At 44.2% G+C, this 18,224-nt stretch overlaps 1 protein-coding gene across 8 annotated transcripts in view; it reads left to right on the forward strand.

Moving 5' to 3' along the window:
- Nucleotides 1-1,831: 1,831 nt before the first annotated feature.
- STX3 (syntaxin 3) overlaps nt 1,832-18,224 on the forward strand; it is a 51,791-nt gene continuing 35,398 nt past the window's right edge. For 3 of the 8 annotated variants that reach the window (XM_014534942.1, XM_014534943.1, XM_014534944.1), the window contains exons 1-5: nt 2,217-2,517; nt 13,120-13,219; nt 14,786-14,860; nt 15,940-16,007; nt 17,388-17,496. In XM_014534942.1, the coding sequence (XP_014390428.1) occupies nt 2,497-2,517; nt 13,120-13,219; nt 14,786-14,860; nt 15,940-16,007; nt 17,388-17,496 (373 nt within the window). In that variant the 5' untranslated portion in view covers nt 2,217-2,496. Of the gene's footprint in view, nt 2,518-13,119; nt 13,220-14,785; nt 14,861-15,939; nt 16,008-17,387; nt 17,497-18,224 lie in introns of all 8 variants that reach the window. The other 5 variants (XR_001360961.1, XM_014534939.1, XM_014534940.1 and 2 more) reach the window with 5 other exon arrangements.

Consider the following 18,224-nt stretch of genomic DNA (forward strand, 5'->3'; position numbering starts at 1 on the left):
GGTGATAGTTGATAAAAGGAGCATTTACAAACTTTACAAACTGCTGGGTGAATTTAGGCTGCTAGTCTATGTGGAAATTAGTTATTCAGCTAAAATTGATGACATTGCTGTTACATATCTATTACAGGATACGTGTCCAGAATACATATAGAATAAATTAATTAATGACAAAGTACAAGTAATTCTAATTGCAAGTGACAAAAGCTGATTCTGGCCAAATGAATTAAAAATTTTTAGAAGAATACTGTTCTGCTCATTGAAAGAACACTGGGGAAGGTCTGGAGAACCTGCTGTAAGCCAGGGGGTGGCTTGGGAAGGACAGAACGAGGGTAGCTCTGGGAATCTAGAGGAAATCTAAACTGTGCTCTGTTCCCCTCATAATTCAAATTCCTCAGGGAGTCTGGGTCATGACTGAGAACCTTCCCAGAATCATGTGGAAAGGCGAGGGCTATCTCCACGAAGGAAGGTGTTTTGGGCAGGCACACACACTCAAGGGATCTACTGTAATAGATACATAGGGCAACCCTGACCCTGCAGAAGTTTATAGTCAGTGGGGGAAGGACAGACAAATAAAGGGGTAATTCCCTGGCCGGTTTGGCTCAGTGGATAGAGCATCGGCCTGCGGACTCAAGGGTCCCAGGTTCGATTCCGGTCAAGGGCATGTACCTTGGTTGCGGGCACATCCCCAGTGGGGGGTGTGCAGGAGGCAGCTGGTCTATGTAAAAATAAAGGGGTAATTAATGGTAAGGTGTGTTGGCTGCTTTGGGGCCTTGGGGAGGTTTTAAGTTGTGCATGTGGGGAAGTGTCAGGTAAGGTTGACAGGTTAAGATTGTTGGAGATTGAGTTTTTAAGGCTAAGTAAAAGTTTGCCAGCTGGACAAATGCATTTCAGGAGGAAGTCATTGTGTGACAGTTCAGCAATATGAAAGAGTGATGTGTCCAGGAAATGCAAGAGTGCCTGGTCTAGAGAGTGCATCACACAGGGAGAAATGTGGGTGGGGCCTGATCTTAAAGGGCCCCATGCTCTGTTAGGCATTGGGACTATTAGTCCTAGGAGATGAGCTGTCATTGAATGACTTTAAGTAGCAGAAGGACCTGATCAGTTCTTAGTTTTAGGAAGATAATTGTGGGGGTTGTAGCAGCTCCTCAAATTTAACTCCTTTGAATGTGGCTATTAAACTTGGGTGGCTGATGGTTCCAGTTGAGCCACAGAATGAAATGATGGGGGCGCTACTCAAAAGTGACTCCCTGAATGGCTAGAGAGCCCCAAATTTTGATGGGTAGTCCCAGTAACTCCATCTTCTGTGGTAGATCAGGGAGATGATAGCTGTCGAAGAAAAGAGCCCCCTGATGGCTCTCATTGCCTGTGGAGTTCTGAGTGTTTGCGAGTGACATGTCCTGGCTTAGAAGGCCATAGGCCACTGAAGGTTGTGAAGGAGCTGGGTAGGAGGTGTACCCCTCCCACCTTCACCCCCAATACCCTGTTCTCCGTCTGTGCTTAGAAATAGGCAGTGTGCAGTGCAGCAGTGGTCTGGGAAGAAAATTTGAGAAGAACCTAGCATAAGCTCAGGCCCTTGGTGCCTGTGGGAAGGGAAGCCCTTCCTCTAGATAGCCATTCAGTGATTTTGCAGAGGAAGTTGAATGAGGTTAAGAAAGCTGGGGTCCCTGGGGGTGGCTGGGGGTAGAGCTTCCTTTTCCTTATAAACATGAACACTGACAGGGGACATCACAAAGTGCTGTTTCCTTTGCAATAGTGGTTTCAGAAAACAGGAAAATCTTCACTCCTACTGTGAGACTAGTGTTTGGAGGAATTGTGGCTGGAAACTGTTAGGGGTGCCTGGTAGGGTGGATCACGCATTTGAACACTGCAGAAAGGGTTGGAACATGGGATCCAAATCCAAGATGGGCTAGAATCTGCCTGTTTTCACATTTTAGCTATGCGACTTTGGTCAAGTTACTTAACCTCTCTGTTTTTGGTTCTCTGACTGGTAATGTCACCACCACCAACCGCCATCACCACCAAACCTAGCAATATTGAACACTTACAGTATGCCAGACACTGTGCAGAAGTGTTTTATATTTATCATCTCATTGATTTCTTAAACAATGCAGTAAGTAGTGTTATTATTAACATTTCACAGATAAGGAAACTGAGACACAGCGAGGACGGTAACTTGCCCATCTCTCCCTCTCCCACCCTGCAAAAAAAGAAAAAAAGAAAAAAAAGAAAAATCAGTAAATGGTGGAACTAGGATTTAAATTCAGACAGGGTGACCTCGGAGTTTGACACATCCCAGAGCTGTCTGTGTTTTCAAGGAGATTATATGTGTAAAGTGCTTAAGGCAGCTATAGCTCCTGGCCCTTAGTGAGCACCCAGCACTGTTAGCGAGCTCTTGTGCTTTTTGTCTCACCTGCTCCTTTGTGTCTCTCCCAGAAGCAGCTGACACAGGATGATGATGCCGATGAAGTCGAGATTGCCGTTGACAACACAGCCTTCATGGATGAGTTCTTCTCTGAGGTAGGCTAAATGTACATAAGGAAACACAGCTTCCTCAGTAAAGAATAAAACCCCTCAGATCTTTCCAGAGTAGCAAAGAAAGTCAGTCTTTCCCTGGGGAGGGGTGGAACGACCAAGACGTTACAAGGAGAATCTCTCCAAGACTTACTTGGGCGGATTAATCTATGGAGAAAGTCAGCACAAGGTAATTTATATGTGATTGAAGAGGTGCTTTTAAAGTTTTTGTTTTTTAATATATTTTTATTGATTTCAGAGAGGAAGAGAGAGGGAGAGAGAGATAGAAACATCAATGATGGAGAGAATCATTGATTGGCTGCCCCCTTCATGCCCTCTACTGGGGATCGAGCCTACAACCTGGGCATGTGCCCTTGACCGGAATCGAACCTGGGACCCTTCAGTCCATAGGCTGATGCTTTATCCACTAAGCCAACCCGGCTAGGGCAAGTTTTAAGGTACATGATAACATTTTAGTGATATCTTTTTTTTTTTTGCCTAAATTACATAATTTAATACAGGATCAATCTTGGGGTCCAGCCATGAGTATAAAACACATTGCATTTTCAGGCCTGTGATTCATATAGATCAGATTTGTTTCCAAAACTGTAGTTCCTTTGACTTAATTCTAGTGATAACAGAGAAACCAAGAAACCACCAATTTATGTTTTTGAAGTTGAATAGGGACAAAGAGGGATTGCCCATGTCTACAGTTTCACATGCTCTTTGATTTTGAAGGTCCTTGTCAGGAAGGTGCTATAGTAAATAATGCTGGGAAGCTGTGGGGTATAGTGTGTCTTGGGGAGTCAGGTGAACTTGGGTTCAAATCTCAGCTCTGCTTCCAACCAGCTGTGGATCTTGTGAATGCTTCTTAGTATGCTTGGTTTATTTACCTGTAGATTGGGATGAGTAAAGTAATTCTCTGGAGGGTTATTATCAGGATTAAATGGGATAATGTTTCTCATACATTCAGTGTAGCATCTGAGATATATGTGCTCAATAATGATACTTTAAAACAACAGAACAAAACCACAGACAGTTCAGTCACTGAAGTTTTTGCCAACATACTATGGCTTCTTATTTTATGGCTTTTAAAATTTTTTTGGAAAGAAGACAAGAGGCATCGGGTTCTTTTGCAAAGAGCAAGTGGTGCTTCCCGCCCTCTAGTTTATGGATTTGGAAAAGCCATCCTCTAGTTCTTGTCTAAATGGAGTGGAGCGAGGCTTGATGGTTCAGGTCCGTTCATGTGTGAGAGTAATAGGCAGGTGTAAGAGTGAGTGAAGGTGAGCGTGTGCTGGCCTGATTGGGAAGTTGGCTGCGAACATTCCACAGATCCCCGCCCTCCACATAGGTGGGTGTGTCCTTTATGCCCAGCAGTCATAGTGAGATCGAACATTTGGGTTGTGAGTTCAGTATTGTTCCACATGTGGATCATGAAGGGAATATGTCTGTCTGTTCACTGGTGGGAGAGGACTCTAGAAGGTATTTATGTCATTGTAGCTTGTCCCTCTGATCTTGCCTTGGGAAATCAGATACATTAAATAACTTAATCTAAGGGGATAAGGAATAAGGAATAAGGGATAAGGGATCTTAACCAATGATAGTGTTCTGCCTCTTCTCTTACACCAGAGGGGCTCTGAGAGGCAGTATTCCTTGTGAGGTGGGAGATGGTAGACTTTCTTTGTCACATGGTATTCTATCATTTAGAAAAAAAAAGAGCCCTATCATATTTAGGGTGGAGAAGGGGACAGCATGGTGGGGTGGAAAGAGTATGATCTTTGAAGTTAATTTCTTATCTGCCAAGAGCTATGATCTTGGGCACATTCCTAACTTCTCTAAGCCTCAGTAGGTTTATCTGTGAAATGGGGAGAAAAATATCCACCTCACAGATTTTGGGGGATTAAAGGAGCTAACACTCAGAAAGTGCTTGGTGTGGGCACAGGTAAATGTTACCTTCCTTCTTTCTCATTAGGTAAAGCACAGATAGGGTAAGTGTTGGAGTGGGGCAGAGGCAAGAGCAAGCGAGTCATGGAAAGAGATCATACAGGCTCTGCCCCCTCGCAGATCCTGGTCTAAATCTCAGCTCTGCCCATCAGTACCTGTTGAACTTTGGAAAAGTTGTCTAACTGCTCAAAAACCCAGTTTCTTCTAAAATAAGAATAGTGGTATTACCTACTGATTATTAGAAATATAAAATGAGCCCTGGCCAGATAGCTCAGTTGGTTAGAGTGTCATCCCGAAATGCCAAAGTTGTGGGTTCAATCCCTGGTAAGGGCACATGTAAGAATTAACCAATGAATGCATAAATAAGTGGAACAACAAATCACTGTTTCTCTCTCTCTAAATCAATAAAATAAAATGAGAAAGTATGTGATGTACCTAGCATGGTGCCTAACATACATTAAGTATGTCTGCAGTAATTTTGGTCCTTATCAGCATCATGTTCCCCAATGTTTTTTGAGTAAGTAAAACACAGAGTTGATTTTATAGACTATGGCCTAGAAACATCCTTGAAAGTGAAATAAAGTACATTCCAGGTAACGGGGATTTGGCGAAAGAAGGGGGTTTCCCTTTGTGACTGGGGAATACACCCCCTACTCCCTGCAACATCTGGCTAAGTAGGTTTCTGGGGAAGGCACTCTTGTGATAAGACCTGCCTTTTGGACTCATTCTAGTGAGTAGGTCATGCTTGGTTATTTGCTGAGGACCGACAGTGTGAATCACAGGTGGTCAGAGTGGCATTTGCAAGGCGTGGATGAAGTCACAGGACCAGGATGGTTTCAAAATGTGCTTTGCACTGTGAAATTCCAATGGTTTCTCCAGCTTCTTGATTGTTAGATAAGAGAATTGGCCCTTGAGTTTTCAGGCCTCCTTGGCTGGGCAAGCCGGGGTCTAGTAAATGATAAACCTCAGACTTATGTCTAATTTGTAGTTGTCTGTATTTTCCTTGGCCTGTTTGCTCAGTTGGCAGAGAGAGAGCGAGCAGAGTTTCAGAGGAAACAGAACATACCTGAGAAGGCAGAAAGATGAGGGGTTTATTGTTCTATATCAGGGGTCCTCAAACTTTTTAAACAGGGGGCCAGTTCACTGTCCCTCAGACCGTTGGAAGGCCGGACTATAGTTTAAAAAAAAAACTATGAACAAATTCCTATGCACACTGCACATATCTTATTTTGAAGTAAAAAAACAAAACGGGAACAAATACAATATTTGTATTTGCATGTGGCCCGCGGGCCATAGTTTGAGGACCCCTGTTCTATATTCATTCATCCATTCATCTAATCATGGGAAGACATGAGTGCCACTGTCCTCCAGAGAGTGTACTAGGTACTGGGGATAGAACCTTCTGTGTGACAGGGGTCTTTCCTTCTGGTGGCTCCTTGTCTGGTGAGGGTGACAGAAAACTTTTAAAAGTCACATGGTAACAAGTGTCAACAAGGTAGTAAAGTGGGAGCACAGAAGAGGAAGCCTCATGCTCTGTCGGGATAGAAGGAAAGGGGAGGGGACGGCAGGCCTCATTGGTTTGAAACTAGACTTGCCCATCAGAGTTGCCTGGGAGTTGTTTGCATGTACACTTGACACAGAGGGCCTGGAATGCTCAGACTTCTGAAGTTCTTCCAGATGCTTCTGTTGCCTGCTGCAGCTACAAACTCCTGCGAAGTAATGGGGAGCCTTTGAACGTTTTAAACAAGAAACTAATGGGATTGAGGTGAGTTTTAGAAAATTATTCTGGTGGTAGTGTGTGGAGAGGGAGAGGCCAGAAAAGGAAAGATCAGTAAGTTTCCATGCCCAGCTAATGGGAAAAAGGAGCGCCCGGCCTGAATCTGGGTCGCTGAGCAGCAGCATGGTGTATCACTTAGGGATGCCTTCATGTAACTGTGGCTTAAGCAATAAAGACATGAATGATTTCACATATGAACAAGTCTGGAGTTAGGGATGGTGCAGCGGGTTAGAGGTGTTGGGGTTCTAGGTCAATAGCTCTCTGACCCTCTTGGCTTTTCCCTTAGGATTGAGAGATGGAGTCTGTTTGGATTATTGCTGTATAGCAAATTGCTGTAACCGTTAGTGGTATAACCAACCTTTTTGGTGATTCTGATAGAGTCTGTGGAGTAGGAATTCAGACAGGGCACAGTGGCAAACAGGGCATAGTGGAGATGGCTGAGTTTTGCCCCACAATTTCTGGAGCCTTAGTTGTGAAGAATTGAACATCCAGAAGCAGGAATCTTTATTCTAACATTGAGAGAGACTTCTGTATTCTAACACTGGTGCCTGAACTAGAGGGACTCAGGAAGGCTCAGTAGAGCCTGTCAGTTGGAGTGCCTACACTTGGCCTCTTTATGTGGCTTGGACTTCTCAGCACCACCAAGTCAGGGCGTGAGGTTGGTACACAGAGACTCAGGGGTCTAAGGCAAGTGTTCCAGCTATGGAAGTCACCTGTGCTATACTCTGTTGTTGAAGCAGATTCAAAAGGGCAATACATAGAATACCACCTCTCAATAGGAGGGGCATTAAAGAATGGGAGGGGCATTAAAGAATTTGTGTTGTGTTCTACAGCCACCATAGTCACAGCTGCATATTGCATTGTCCTATACCAGCCTCACAAGAAGTGAGAAAGGGGGCAGCTAGAAAAGTTCAAAGATGCTTTTATCAGGGAAGAAGATAACACAAATCCTCCAAGTTGACTTTCCCTTGTTACCCATTGGCCAGCAATGGATCACATGGTTGTGGCCAGGCTTGGCTAGAAGGGAGGCCAGGAGAGTGACTCCTTCGCAAAGGGACAGGATTGTCAGGATGGCCATAGAACCCATCGTGATTCATCCTCTGGTGATGGCAGCATTGCTGCCCAGACAAAATCAGAATTCTGGTAACAAGAAGGGCAGGGGCTGGCATGTGGGTGTTTGGTGGGTCAGAGTGTTTGTCATGGACGGCAGTGTGAGATGCAAAAAGACTTCTTGGATCAAATATGTCTGAGAAATGCTTCCTATTCCTTCCTACCATGGAGAGGTAAAATGCACGTTAACTTATTAAAGGCTCCAAGAGGTCCTGTAATAAAGAGACCTGCTTTGCTTGCCTACTTTTTCACAGAAACCTTTTTGATGTGTAACGTCTTTTAACAAGGGTGAATGAATACATTTTGGAAAATGCTATTAGAAAGTTTTCTTTTCTGGCTGTGCTTTTAAAAAGTTGATGAGACAGTTCTGCAGTGGTGTATGCTTGTCTCCTGCAGTTACTTATGTCCATTTATTTATTCACTGAACAAATTTCTATGAAGTGACACCACATGCTTGGCACAATGATGGATGTCAAGTTTTCTAAGAGGAACAAGACAGTCCCAGTCCTTGAGCAGATCTGAGTCAGGACTGGGAGAAGTGAGAGTGGGTGGAGTGTGGGCAAAGTGCCATGGGGCTTTGGAGAGTGGAGCGTGCCTGGTTAGAGAACTGGGGGTGGGGGTGAGGGTGGGGTGAGCAGTCTTAAAAGCTTAGGGATTTGCTAGGTGGGCTTGAGTTTTGTTAACATTAAGAACCTCAAAGTGAATGTGACTTTGAAATCCAGGCATTATGTAAAATATAGCAGGTTAAATACTCCTTGATTCTTTCTGTATGTAGACTGTTTGAATGACCAGGGGAGCTGGTAGGTTCTGCATTTCTGGGCTCCCCAATAGCCAGGCAGGAAGCCCTTGCCAGTCATTTGCCTATTTGCTCTCAGGTTTGTTCCCCGCCCTTCCTGTACTCTGCTCTGCATTGCAGGGAACTCATTCCCCAGGTTCCCTTGCCAACTGGCTTTGGTGTGTTTGACCTAGGGGAGGCACTGGCACTGGCACTGGCGGAAGACTCAAGAGAGGAGAAGAGGCCATGGTATTCCTCCCCAGACATGTCTCTCCCATGCCTCAGCTTTCACTCAACAGACCTTGCCTCTAGCCCGTTCTGCTGGTCAACTTCACCGTGGTCTGGCTCCCATGTTTGTCCATTCAACCTGCTGTAGTTAATTTTCAGTGTCTTACCATCCTCTTCTTGGCCCTTCCATCTCTGTGTAAAGAATACCCTGCATTCTATTACTTCAGTTAAAATAACTAGATATGTTTTTGTTTTCCTGACTAAATTTTGATGATGCAAAAGCCCACATACACTGAATGATTTAAGATTATTGTCTGAGAATACTAGTGTTCACTGTTCAGTATAACTCTGAGATCGTTCATTTCTTTTCATTCATAAGAGGGAGTTGAAACACTAGTCCCAATCTTGATAAAACCCCTGAGGGATTTGACTTCTGATGCTTGGCTGACTGAGATCTCTCTCTGTTCCTTCTCGTCAATGTTTTTTGTTTTCCAAAGCCAAGAAGCCATGCTCACATATACACATATGGCTGTGTCCACCCTTCTCTCCCAATGTGTTTTCTAAACCTTTGCTTATACAACGTACATATTTGTGTGTGGTGGTGGTGGGAGCTGTATATTTATTTCCAAGTGGCCTGGTTGCAGGCTCCTCGAAGGTGTAATATATCAAATTTTCTGTCATTGTGATGTGTTTTTTTTTAAAGATCAATTTGATGTACATTCTCACAAACATTGATGTATTAATATAAGGCTTTTTTTTCTTTCTGATAAAAAAATCACCTTTGTTTCAGTAAAAAAAAAAGTAAATAAAAGAGGATTTGACTGAGAACTCCTTATATGTGAACTGTTTTGGATTATACCATTTTTGGGGAAATTAATGAATTGTGAAAAGGAAGAGTTATTATGTGACCCTTCAACTCCATTACTTTTGTCACGTTAGAGGGGTGGCACATAATACATTTTAAATAAATAAATATGCAGGAATTAATGCCTAACTGCAGGTACAGGTACATGGGAACTTAGGGGAAGCAGAGACATTGTAAGTAGAATGGACAAAGCCTTCTCCCCTCGCTCTCCAAAGTGGTACTTTCTCTGCTTTCCATTGTCTAATTAAATTCCACTGGCTAATTAGCTCCAGAGGGAAGAGGCCATCCATGCCTTGAAGATAATCCCCTCCTTTCAGTTAGATGATGGTGATTAGTATACTGTGCTAATTATAATTCCATGAGGTAGACACCCAACTTGAGGAGTGGTCGACTTGCTGTCCTTACTTGATTTCCTTGGGTGGCTCCTGACAACATTACCCAGCATTTTGTTACTGTTAGGATTGCCATGAGGATTAAATGAGGCGTCCTTGTGTAGGCACAGCATGGGACCTGGCATATAATAAATGTGCAGTAATTGTTGGTTATGATTGTATTATCATCACCATCATTTATGTTTATTGAGCATATGCTTTGTGTTAAGTGTTTGACTTGTATTATCTCATTTAAACCCCACAAAACCTCTAGGAAGTGGAAACTAATCCTCATTTCACCAGTAAGAGAACTGGGGCAGGGGGTGGTGGTAAGTGGTTTGTTCAAGGTCACAAAACTGCTAAGAGATAGAGCCGAACCTTGAACTTGTTCAATTTGATTCTAACTTGTTTTCCACATTGCTGAAAAATCACTGAAAAATACATTTTAAAAAGTAACATACAATAAGCAGGCATTGAAGATATGTTAGCCACAAATTTAGCATGGTGATGAGAAAAACCTGATTGGTTCCCTAGATCAGCAGTGTTTCATGAGCACCCTTGTGTAAAAAGCTCTCCATAGGGAGCATTGGTTAGAGAACAAAGAAATGCGGCAGATGATCTCAGTGAGAGGTCACTAAGTCCCTCTCACACAACAGTGGGTTGAACATGCACTCACTGGATGATAGCATGGACCTGGGAGAGGAGGCAGAGGAGCCTCCCATAGGTGGTTCTTGCACCTTTACCTGGTTCAGGAGACAGGGTTTAACAGATGTCAACATTCAAACCTTGGTTTCACCTTTCTGCAGTATGGCCTTGAGTGAGTTTCTCTACCTCTTTGAGCCACAGTGTTCTCATGCATAAAAGGGAGAAAGTGACAGTGACTTTACAGACATCCAGTGAAGGCCCTTATTTCTGATACAGGTACATGTTAAAGCGGTTTTAGTCTTTAAACATATTATTGTGCTGGGTAATGTCAACCCCAAACAACCCCAAACAAACACACAAATAGCCTTGAGCATTAGGTTCCGCACTTGTAGATTTCCTACTAGGTTCCTGATTCCTGGGTTGAGGATGGAGCACACGGCCCTATTCTCCCGTCCGCAGGGCTGGGCAAGCCATTTCCTATCCAGTCTCCAAATGTCTGGAGCGACTCTGAGCTTGAGGCCCAGCCATCTCATCCTAGCAGCTCCCTGTCACGTTTTTTATACCATTGACCAAACTTTGGGTCATAATGCTCTTCAGTTTGTGAAATAAAATTCCAGAATATATTTTCTAAAACACCCAATCCATTGAACATGCAAAAATCTAAGGCCTCTGACTAGTGAAAATATGTCAAGCTCATTTATCAATGGTTAGTGCATTTTATTCTAGAAAGCCTTTATTTCTCAGTCCTGTTTATGTAATGCAATTGCTTTGGCAAGACAGTCATGTGATGGAAATGGGAATTTGGTGTGATGCAATGACATTTAATGAGTTGTTAAGAGGAGCCAGTGTCTGATGTGAGAGATAAAGGGGAAGGGAAGGAAAAGGTGACAATTTCTGGGTCACCCGAGGGCCTGATTCTGAGGTTGTTACACTTGTGAGGCTGCCGGATTTCACAGGTGATGATATATGCCATTTTTTATAGTCACAGAGACTTGGATTCTGCTAAAAGTGAAACAGTTTGGAAAAGCCAACCGTCAGGTCGTAGATCTAATGGAAAAGCATCCTAGTTGGAGTCTGGAGAGCACCAACATTTAGGTTCCTCATTTGAATAAAGGTACTAATGTAGTACTGTGGATTGTTTTGCCAACTGATAAATCTTTGGATGGCTACTTATATTTGTATATATACTCTGAAGATATTACATTGAAATTTTATTTTACGTCTTTCAACTCTCAAACTGTGGTCCACCAAGGCCAATATTTATAGAGGGGAAGACCCCTGGTCCAGTAGCAAAAATACTAATTTGAGGGTTTGAGAACTCAAGTTTTATTTCTCCGATGTTCTATGCAATTTGGAGAGGTATGATCTGGTATAATTATTTATGGAAGAAAAGTGTTCTGAAAAGCGCAAATTGAGATGTGTTTCTTTTTTAAAAATATATTTTTATTGATTTCAGGGAGGAAGGGAGAGGCGGGGGGAGAGAGATAGAAACATCAATGGTGAGAGAGAATCATTGATTGGCTGCCTCCTGCTCACTCCCTACTGGGGATTGAGCCCACAATCTGGCGATGCCCTACCACTGAGCCACCCCACTGGTTGAGATGTATTTCTGTTGCATCTCAGATGTTCAGATTCGCCTGTATGGCATTTTACATAATTTTTTTTTATTTGTTGCCTCTTTGATATGCCCCTCATTTTGGGAGTGAGGCAGGTAGACGAGGTGGGTTTTCAGGTCTCAGTGGCTTTCACCACATCCGGGGTCAGGGAACCAGGGGGCAGGAGTGGCTCATGCCTTTGAAGAGGGACTGAGGATGCTGTTAATGCTCTGAGGCAGTGTCCTATGTTGGGGTTCTCTCTGGGAATGAAGTGCTGCTGGAAATACTTTATGACACATACCTGTACAATCAGGAACCGTAGGAAGCAGTCATGGCTGGAGCTTCAGGGTCGTGATCGTATGAGGGAATCAGCTATCCTGTATAATAATCCTGTATAATAAAAGGGTAATATGCAAATTGACCCAACGGCAGAATGACCAGTCGCTATGATGTGCACTGACCACCAGGGGGCAGACGCTAAACTCAGGAACTGCCCCCTGGTGGTCAGTGCAGCGCTGCTCAGCCAGAAGCCAGGCTCACGGCTGGCAGATCACTATGGCAGTGGCGGGAGCCTCTCCAGCCTCCACAGCAGTGCTAAGGATGTCCGACTGCCGACTTAGGCCCGCTCCCCATGGGGGCGGGGGCGGGGGGAGCCTAAGCCAGCAGTCGGACATCCCCTGAGGGCTCCTGGACTATGAGAGGGTGCAGGCTGGGCTGAGGGACCCCCCCTCAAGTGCACAAATTTCGTGCACCGGGCCTCTAGTACAATATAACGTAATATGTTGGAGAAAAGCTCGAGCTGCCTCTTGAGGTGGTCACACTTAGTCTCTCTCTTTCTCTGTTTCTGTCTCACTATTCCTCTCATTCTTCTCTCTTTGTTTTTTACTCTCTAGGTTGGTTCTCTCCCTTTCACTTTTTTTTTCTTTCCTCTTTCTCTTTTCCCCTCTCCCATTCTCTCTCTTTTCTCACCTTTGGGGGTGGGGTGCAGGGGGCTAAAGGATCTGCCTTATCAGGTGTGTTGGCCCTTCTCTCTGATTCCTCTTCATGGGTTTTCCTGGCTCTTCTGCACTCTGGCCTGAATCCTCCCCTCCAAGGTGGGCAGATGAGTGTGAATTTCCAATGACTGCTCTGCTGAAATTAGTTTACTCACTGGGTAGCAGAAGACATTTCAGTCATATCTTCTTCCACAAACCCAGAAGATGGGCAGCTTTCACTAAGGAGCTCTGCTCAGCTTTCATCTCAGTCATGGATATAGTCTTCCTCTATGATGACCAAGGCTGTTGTCTTTCTGATTATAGATTGAGGAAACTCGGCTCAACATTGACAAGATCTCTGAGCATGTAGAGGGGGCTAAGAAACTCTACAGTATCATTCTGTCTGCACCAATTCCAGAACCAAGTGAGTGTTTACCCAGAGATGAGTCACCCAGTGATGACCCTTGGCATAGGGGCTGAGCCAACCTTGTTTTTCCTTCCCTCTGTGAACAGCAGGGCAGCGTACATATGCATTATATTCCACCAGTGTACACATCATATCATCTCCCATCCTCCTTTACCCTATCTGGGCTCACCCTGCTCAACCATAGTCAGCTCTTCTCTTCATGGTCCCACGTAATCCATGCAGTGAAACTCCTCTACTTCCCAACTGGTTGCTCATGACTGACAGTGACTCTTCCTGCTTCTAATGAACCTCATCTCAGCCCCATCTCTGCCCCTTTGCTTGTGCTATCTCCTAAGTCTTACCAGATCAAGTCCATTATTTTTTCATGAGGCTTTACAAAATGGTTCAAGTCCACATCAGTTCCTCCCATCACTAATCTCCTGTTTGTTACCAGCATGGAAAAAATTTCCCCCCTAATTATTTCAAATTTTTAGAGTAGAGTTTAGGATTATATTTTAGATTCCATAAGAACAAGGAACAAGTTTGTTACTGTTCAACTTTTTCAGTGACTCTCTATTACCTAAAGATTAAAGTTGAAAGATGTTAGTAGAGCCTATGGCATGGTCTTGGCCACATTTTTGCCATCCTTCCCCATGTTACCCACACTGTAGCCAGACCAAACTTTGTTCCCCAAATGCTTCTTGTCCCCAAAGGTCTTTCACATATTGTTTTTCCTCCCTGAGACTTCAGTCTTAGTCTCTTTTCCAACCTGGTTAACTCTTAGTCCTTCTTTGAGATTTAGTCCTATTATCATCTGTCTTTAAAAGCCTTTCCAGGTCCCTCCAGCTGTGCTAGTGGGCTCTTCCTAACCATCCCATCCCATCCCATCCCATCCCATCCCATCCCATCCCATCCCATCCCATCCCATCCCATCCCATCCCATCCCATCCCATCCCATCCCATCCCATCCCATCCCATCCCATGCATGCCTTGACCAGAACTCACACCTTAATCCACACTGCATATTAGAACTGCAATCAACGGTGTCCCTTTTGTCCCTTGTTCCCCACTAGACCCTGAACAGCTTGAAGGCAGGCTCTATATCTTTTCTCTGAAAACTTAGTTTCTATCTCAGTTCCATGCTTGTAGTAGGTGCTGTAGGGTGGTCATAGCTAATACTCATTTCGCTCCATACCTCCTAGGACAGCATTGTGTGTCATAAATATATGCTTGATTCTAAGTTGATAAACATGGAATTCTTTTCTCCTCAGAAGTACCATAAAAACCCTATTCTCCCTTCTAAATGGAAGCCCTTATGGTAAACTGGATTATTTCCTCTAAAAACAAGGTTCTCAAAATTTGTGTGCTGGAGAATTACTTGGGAAGGCTTGTTAAAAAGACAGATGGCGGAGATCCAACCCTGGGGGTTTTTATTCTGTAGGTCTGGGATGGAATGCCTGGAAAATGCCTTTAAAAGTAAGCTTTCTATGATTCTAATGATGGAGAGCACACTAGAATAAATATTGCTCTGGGCATTAATAATTAGTCTTTTCTAACTGATCATACCTGCCTTTGTTTACCCAGAAACCAAGGATGACCTAGAGCAGCTCACGACTGAAATCAAGAAAAGGGCCAACAACGTCCGGAACAAACTGAAGAGTAAGAAGGGAGTAAAGGGAACAAGCCAGCCCCCACCACTATCTGTGTCACATCCACAGGGTCCAAATCTCCTGGACCAAAACTCATCCTGGTGGAAGCAAAGCCACTTATTTTATCTTTGCCTGTGGTTTGGGCACTCTCCCCAGAAATTTGCCTGTTCTTGATCATGACTGTGTTTGAAAGAGTGCAGAATTGAAGTTAAGAGATGGGCATTGACGTGTGCTCTCAGCTACTGAGTAGTTGTGTGACTTGGCAGCTTTCACTAAGGAGCTCTGCCTTTCTCTGTTTCCCCAGCACCTATGTACATTTGAATAGTAATGGTAGAGATATATAGATGCACAATATATTATTTAGTCTATTGACATTTCTTGGGGATGTGTATCACCGGCCATTACCTTAGCCCCACCCCTCAGTTTAGAGCATTGTTCAGTGAGCAATGTCATAGATTTAATTCCTCTGGGGGCCTAGAAGGTCTCTCAGTTCAATGGCTGTGGTCTGCATCTCTGTTCAGTGAATGTATGTTATTGGTCAGAGAGTGAAATCAGCGTTGTTCAGCCCAAGTTATTTCTTTTTCACTCAAAACTAATCACTGTACTTGTTTTCATGGGGATAGAGGTGGTGGTCATAGTAGCAACTTCCAATAATAGCAATGATGGTGTGTCTGCCACTGAGCCAAGCACTCTGTGCGCAGTCCCATTTAATCTTCACATCAGGATTGTGAGGGAGGTGCTATATGTATTCCATTTTATAGGTGAGGGAATACTGAGAAAGGTGAAATGGCTTTCCCAAAGTCACACAGCTAGTAAGTGGCAGGACAAGGGTTTGAGACTGAGTTTCTTGGTGAGTAAGGCTCATGCTGTGCTAAGATATACCCAAAGAATACCTGGTAATAGCAAAGGGTGTGAAATGCAAGTCCTGTGGCTCATATGTGAGCTGACTTTCAGAGATTGTACCTGCCTGTTGCTCCATCTCCATGGGCTGGGTGTGTGAGAATGAGCAAGGAGATTTGTATTGACCAGTGTGTTTCTCAGAGGAGAGCAGCAGGTGTGTTGCTGGAATAATCTATCTCTTTGCTCCAGGCATGGAGAGGCACATTGAAGAAGACGAGGTCCGCTCGTCTGCAGACCTTCGTATTCGAAAATCCCAGGTAGGACTTTCTCTGGTTTAACTATCATCTAGTTTAATCTCTTAATTTATTTTTTTCTTAGCTCAGGGTTTTTTTGTTTGTTTTGTTTTGTTTTTAAGTACAATTCTTATTTGGAACTCAACTGGGAACTGGAAAGGAGGAGCTGTCCAGGTTAAAGTAGAGAACAGGGCTGAAGTCCAGCCCTCCTGGCCACTCTGATACTCTCCTCCAAGGAGGTCCCTGAAGAACTTCCTAGGGCTCCCAAAAACATAGCTTAGGATTTTGTATGCCTCCTTGTTTTACAGGGGAGGAAATTGAAGTCTTCTCTCTAAAGATTGTTTGTCATTAGTTGTCCAGTTTGGAGTTAGGCTCTTTGGTGGACATCAAAGATAATGATCCTTGTCCTTGAAGAACTAGCATGATGTTCAGGTGGCATAAGGAACCTGTTATGGAGGGCAGTGTAAGAATACATAATCTATTGCATATGTTCTTAGCATTATAAGACCTCAGGAAGAATTGGGGGTAGCCAGAGGAGGCTGAGCCTTGGGTGAGTAAGAGTGCCCACATGGACAGACAGGCTCAGGGTATGTGTGTCTCTCTGTGTGTCTGTGGGTCTGCAGGTGTGTGTATCTGTGTTTGTTGGTGTATATGGTGTGTGTGGGTGTGTGTGTTGGTGGCGATGGGGGTGAGGTAGGGATGAAGGACAAACATGAAGAGAGGCAGCCCATTGCTTTCTAGGGACTCTGATTATGATCGAGTCACCTGTATGTATTTGCTTCAGGTTGAAGTCTTTTAGTTTGAAAATTGGCTCAGAGGGGGGAAGAGGCAAGAGGAAAGTTGGCTAGGTGGGTTTTTGCAATGATTTTGTTTCTGAATTTTCACAGTGGTCGTAGGTTTGAAAAAGTATAAATATTGGTGATTTTTCAAACCAGTGGTGCTTAATGGCTATTGAGTGAATGCATTCACTTTTTTATTTAGAAGCAAAAAGAGTTGGGGAGAAGAGTTTGAGTAAGAATTCAGGACTTTGGCAGGTATGGGATGTAGAAAGGGAATCTGACAGCTTTAGAAAGCAGGCCAAGAGTTGTGCCAGAAAAATGCTCCTTGTCCATGTGGGTGCAGGGCTCTGAGATTCACAGAGTATCTCGTCTGGCCTCACAAGTACCACATGAGGTCAGCAGGGCAGGTAAACCTGCTGAAGACAGGCTTTGGAAAGATCAGTGGATCTCCCATTGGTGTAAAGTTAGAACACCAAAAAGTTGAGTCTGATGTATTAGTCTTTTCATTCCAAGGCCAGTGCTGCTGGAGATGAAGCTATGTGGGGTGGTGTTGGGGGTGGGGGTTCTACAGCAGTTAGGGACCTCCCCCCTCCCTCACCTACTGCATTTGACATTCTTCCCACAGCACTCTGTCCTGTCCCGGAAGTTTGTGGAAGTGATGACCAAATACAATGAGGCTCAAGTGGACTTTCGTGAACGCAGCAAAGGGCGAATCCAGCGGCAGCTCGAAATCAGTGCGTGTCTGAAATTTCGTGGTGCTTCTTCACGCTTTCCTGCCACATGGTTGTCTGCCCCAGTTGTGAGATATGGGGAGAAGGAGCAGCAACCATGCTTGGGCTTCCATCTCATATTCTGTGCCCAAGCCCGGGACACTCCCTGGATGCTGGTTCTTAGGCTGAAGGTGGCTCAGTGTTTATCAGGCCCAAGCAATTTTGTCTTTATGGAGGCCAGCGTTTCCTATACGTAGAGAGGAGACACTTGCTAAACAATGGCTCTCCTGGGGACTCAAGATGTTTTTTGCTGTCTTTTTGATAGCAAAGACCATTTATGAAATAAAAGGTGTGATGCTAGCTGCTGTGAGGAACGAGGACATTAATGAAGCTGTGCTCTTTAGGAATTTGGTAACGTGGAACTCAGGGCCCTGTGGGGCGGTGGGGCTGGGAGCGCCCTGTAAGTGGAAGAACTGTAGGAACAAGGAAGTTGTGAAAGAAACACAAGTGTATTTAGGAGTGGCAGGTTGTCCAGGGTCTGGGGAAAGTGTGCATTTGGGAATAACAGTGAGAGGTTAATGGGGATGCAGGAAGGGTCCACCCAGGAACTGACTCCTTGTCCTGAGGGCCTTGGTCTCTGAGGTGTAGTGATGGGACCAGTCAATGTTCTGAGCTGGGAAGAATGTGATTAGGTATATGTTTCAGGAAGATAATTGCTGATTATGTTAACAATGAATCAGATTATGGGAGAA

The sequence above is a fragment of the Myotis brandtii genome, unplaced genomic scaffold, assembly GCF_000412655.1.
Source record: "Myotis brandtii unplaced genomic scaffold, ASM41265v1 scaffold1341, whole genome shotgun sequence".
Lineage (NCBI taxonomy): Eukaryota > Metazoa > Chordata > Mammalia > Chiroptera > Vespertilionidae > Myotis > Myotis brandtii.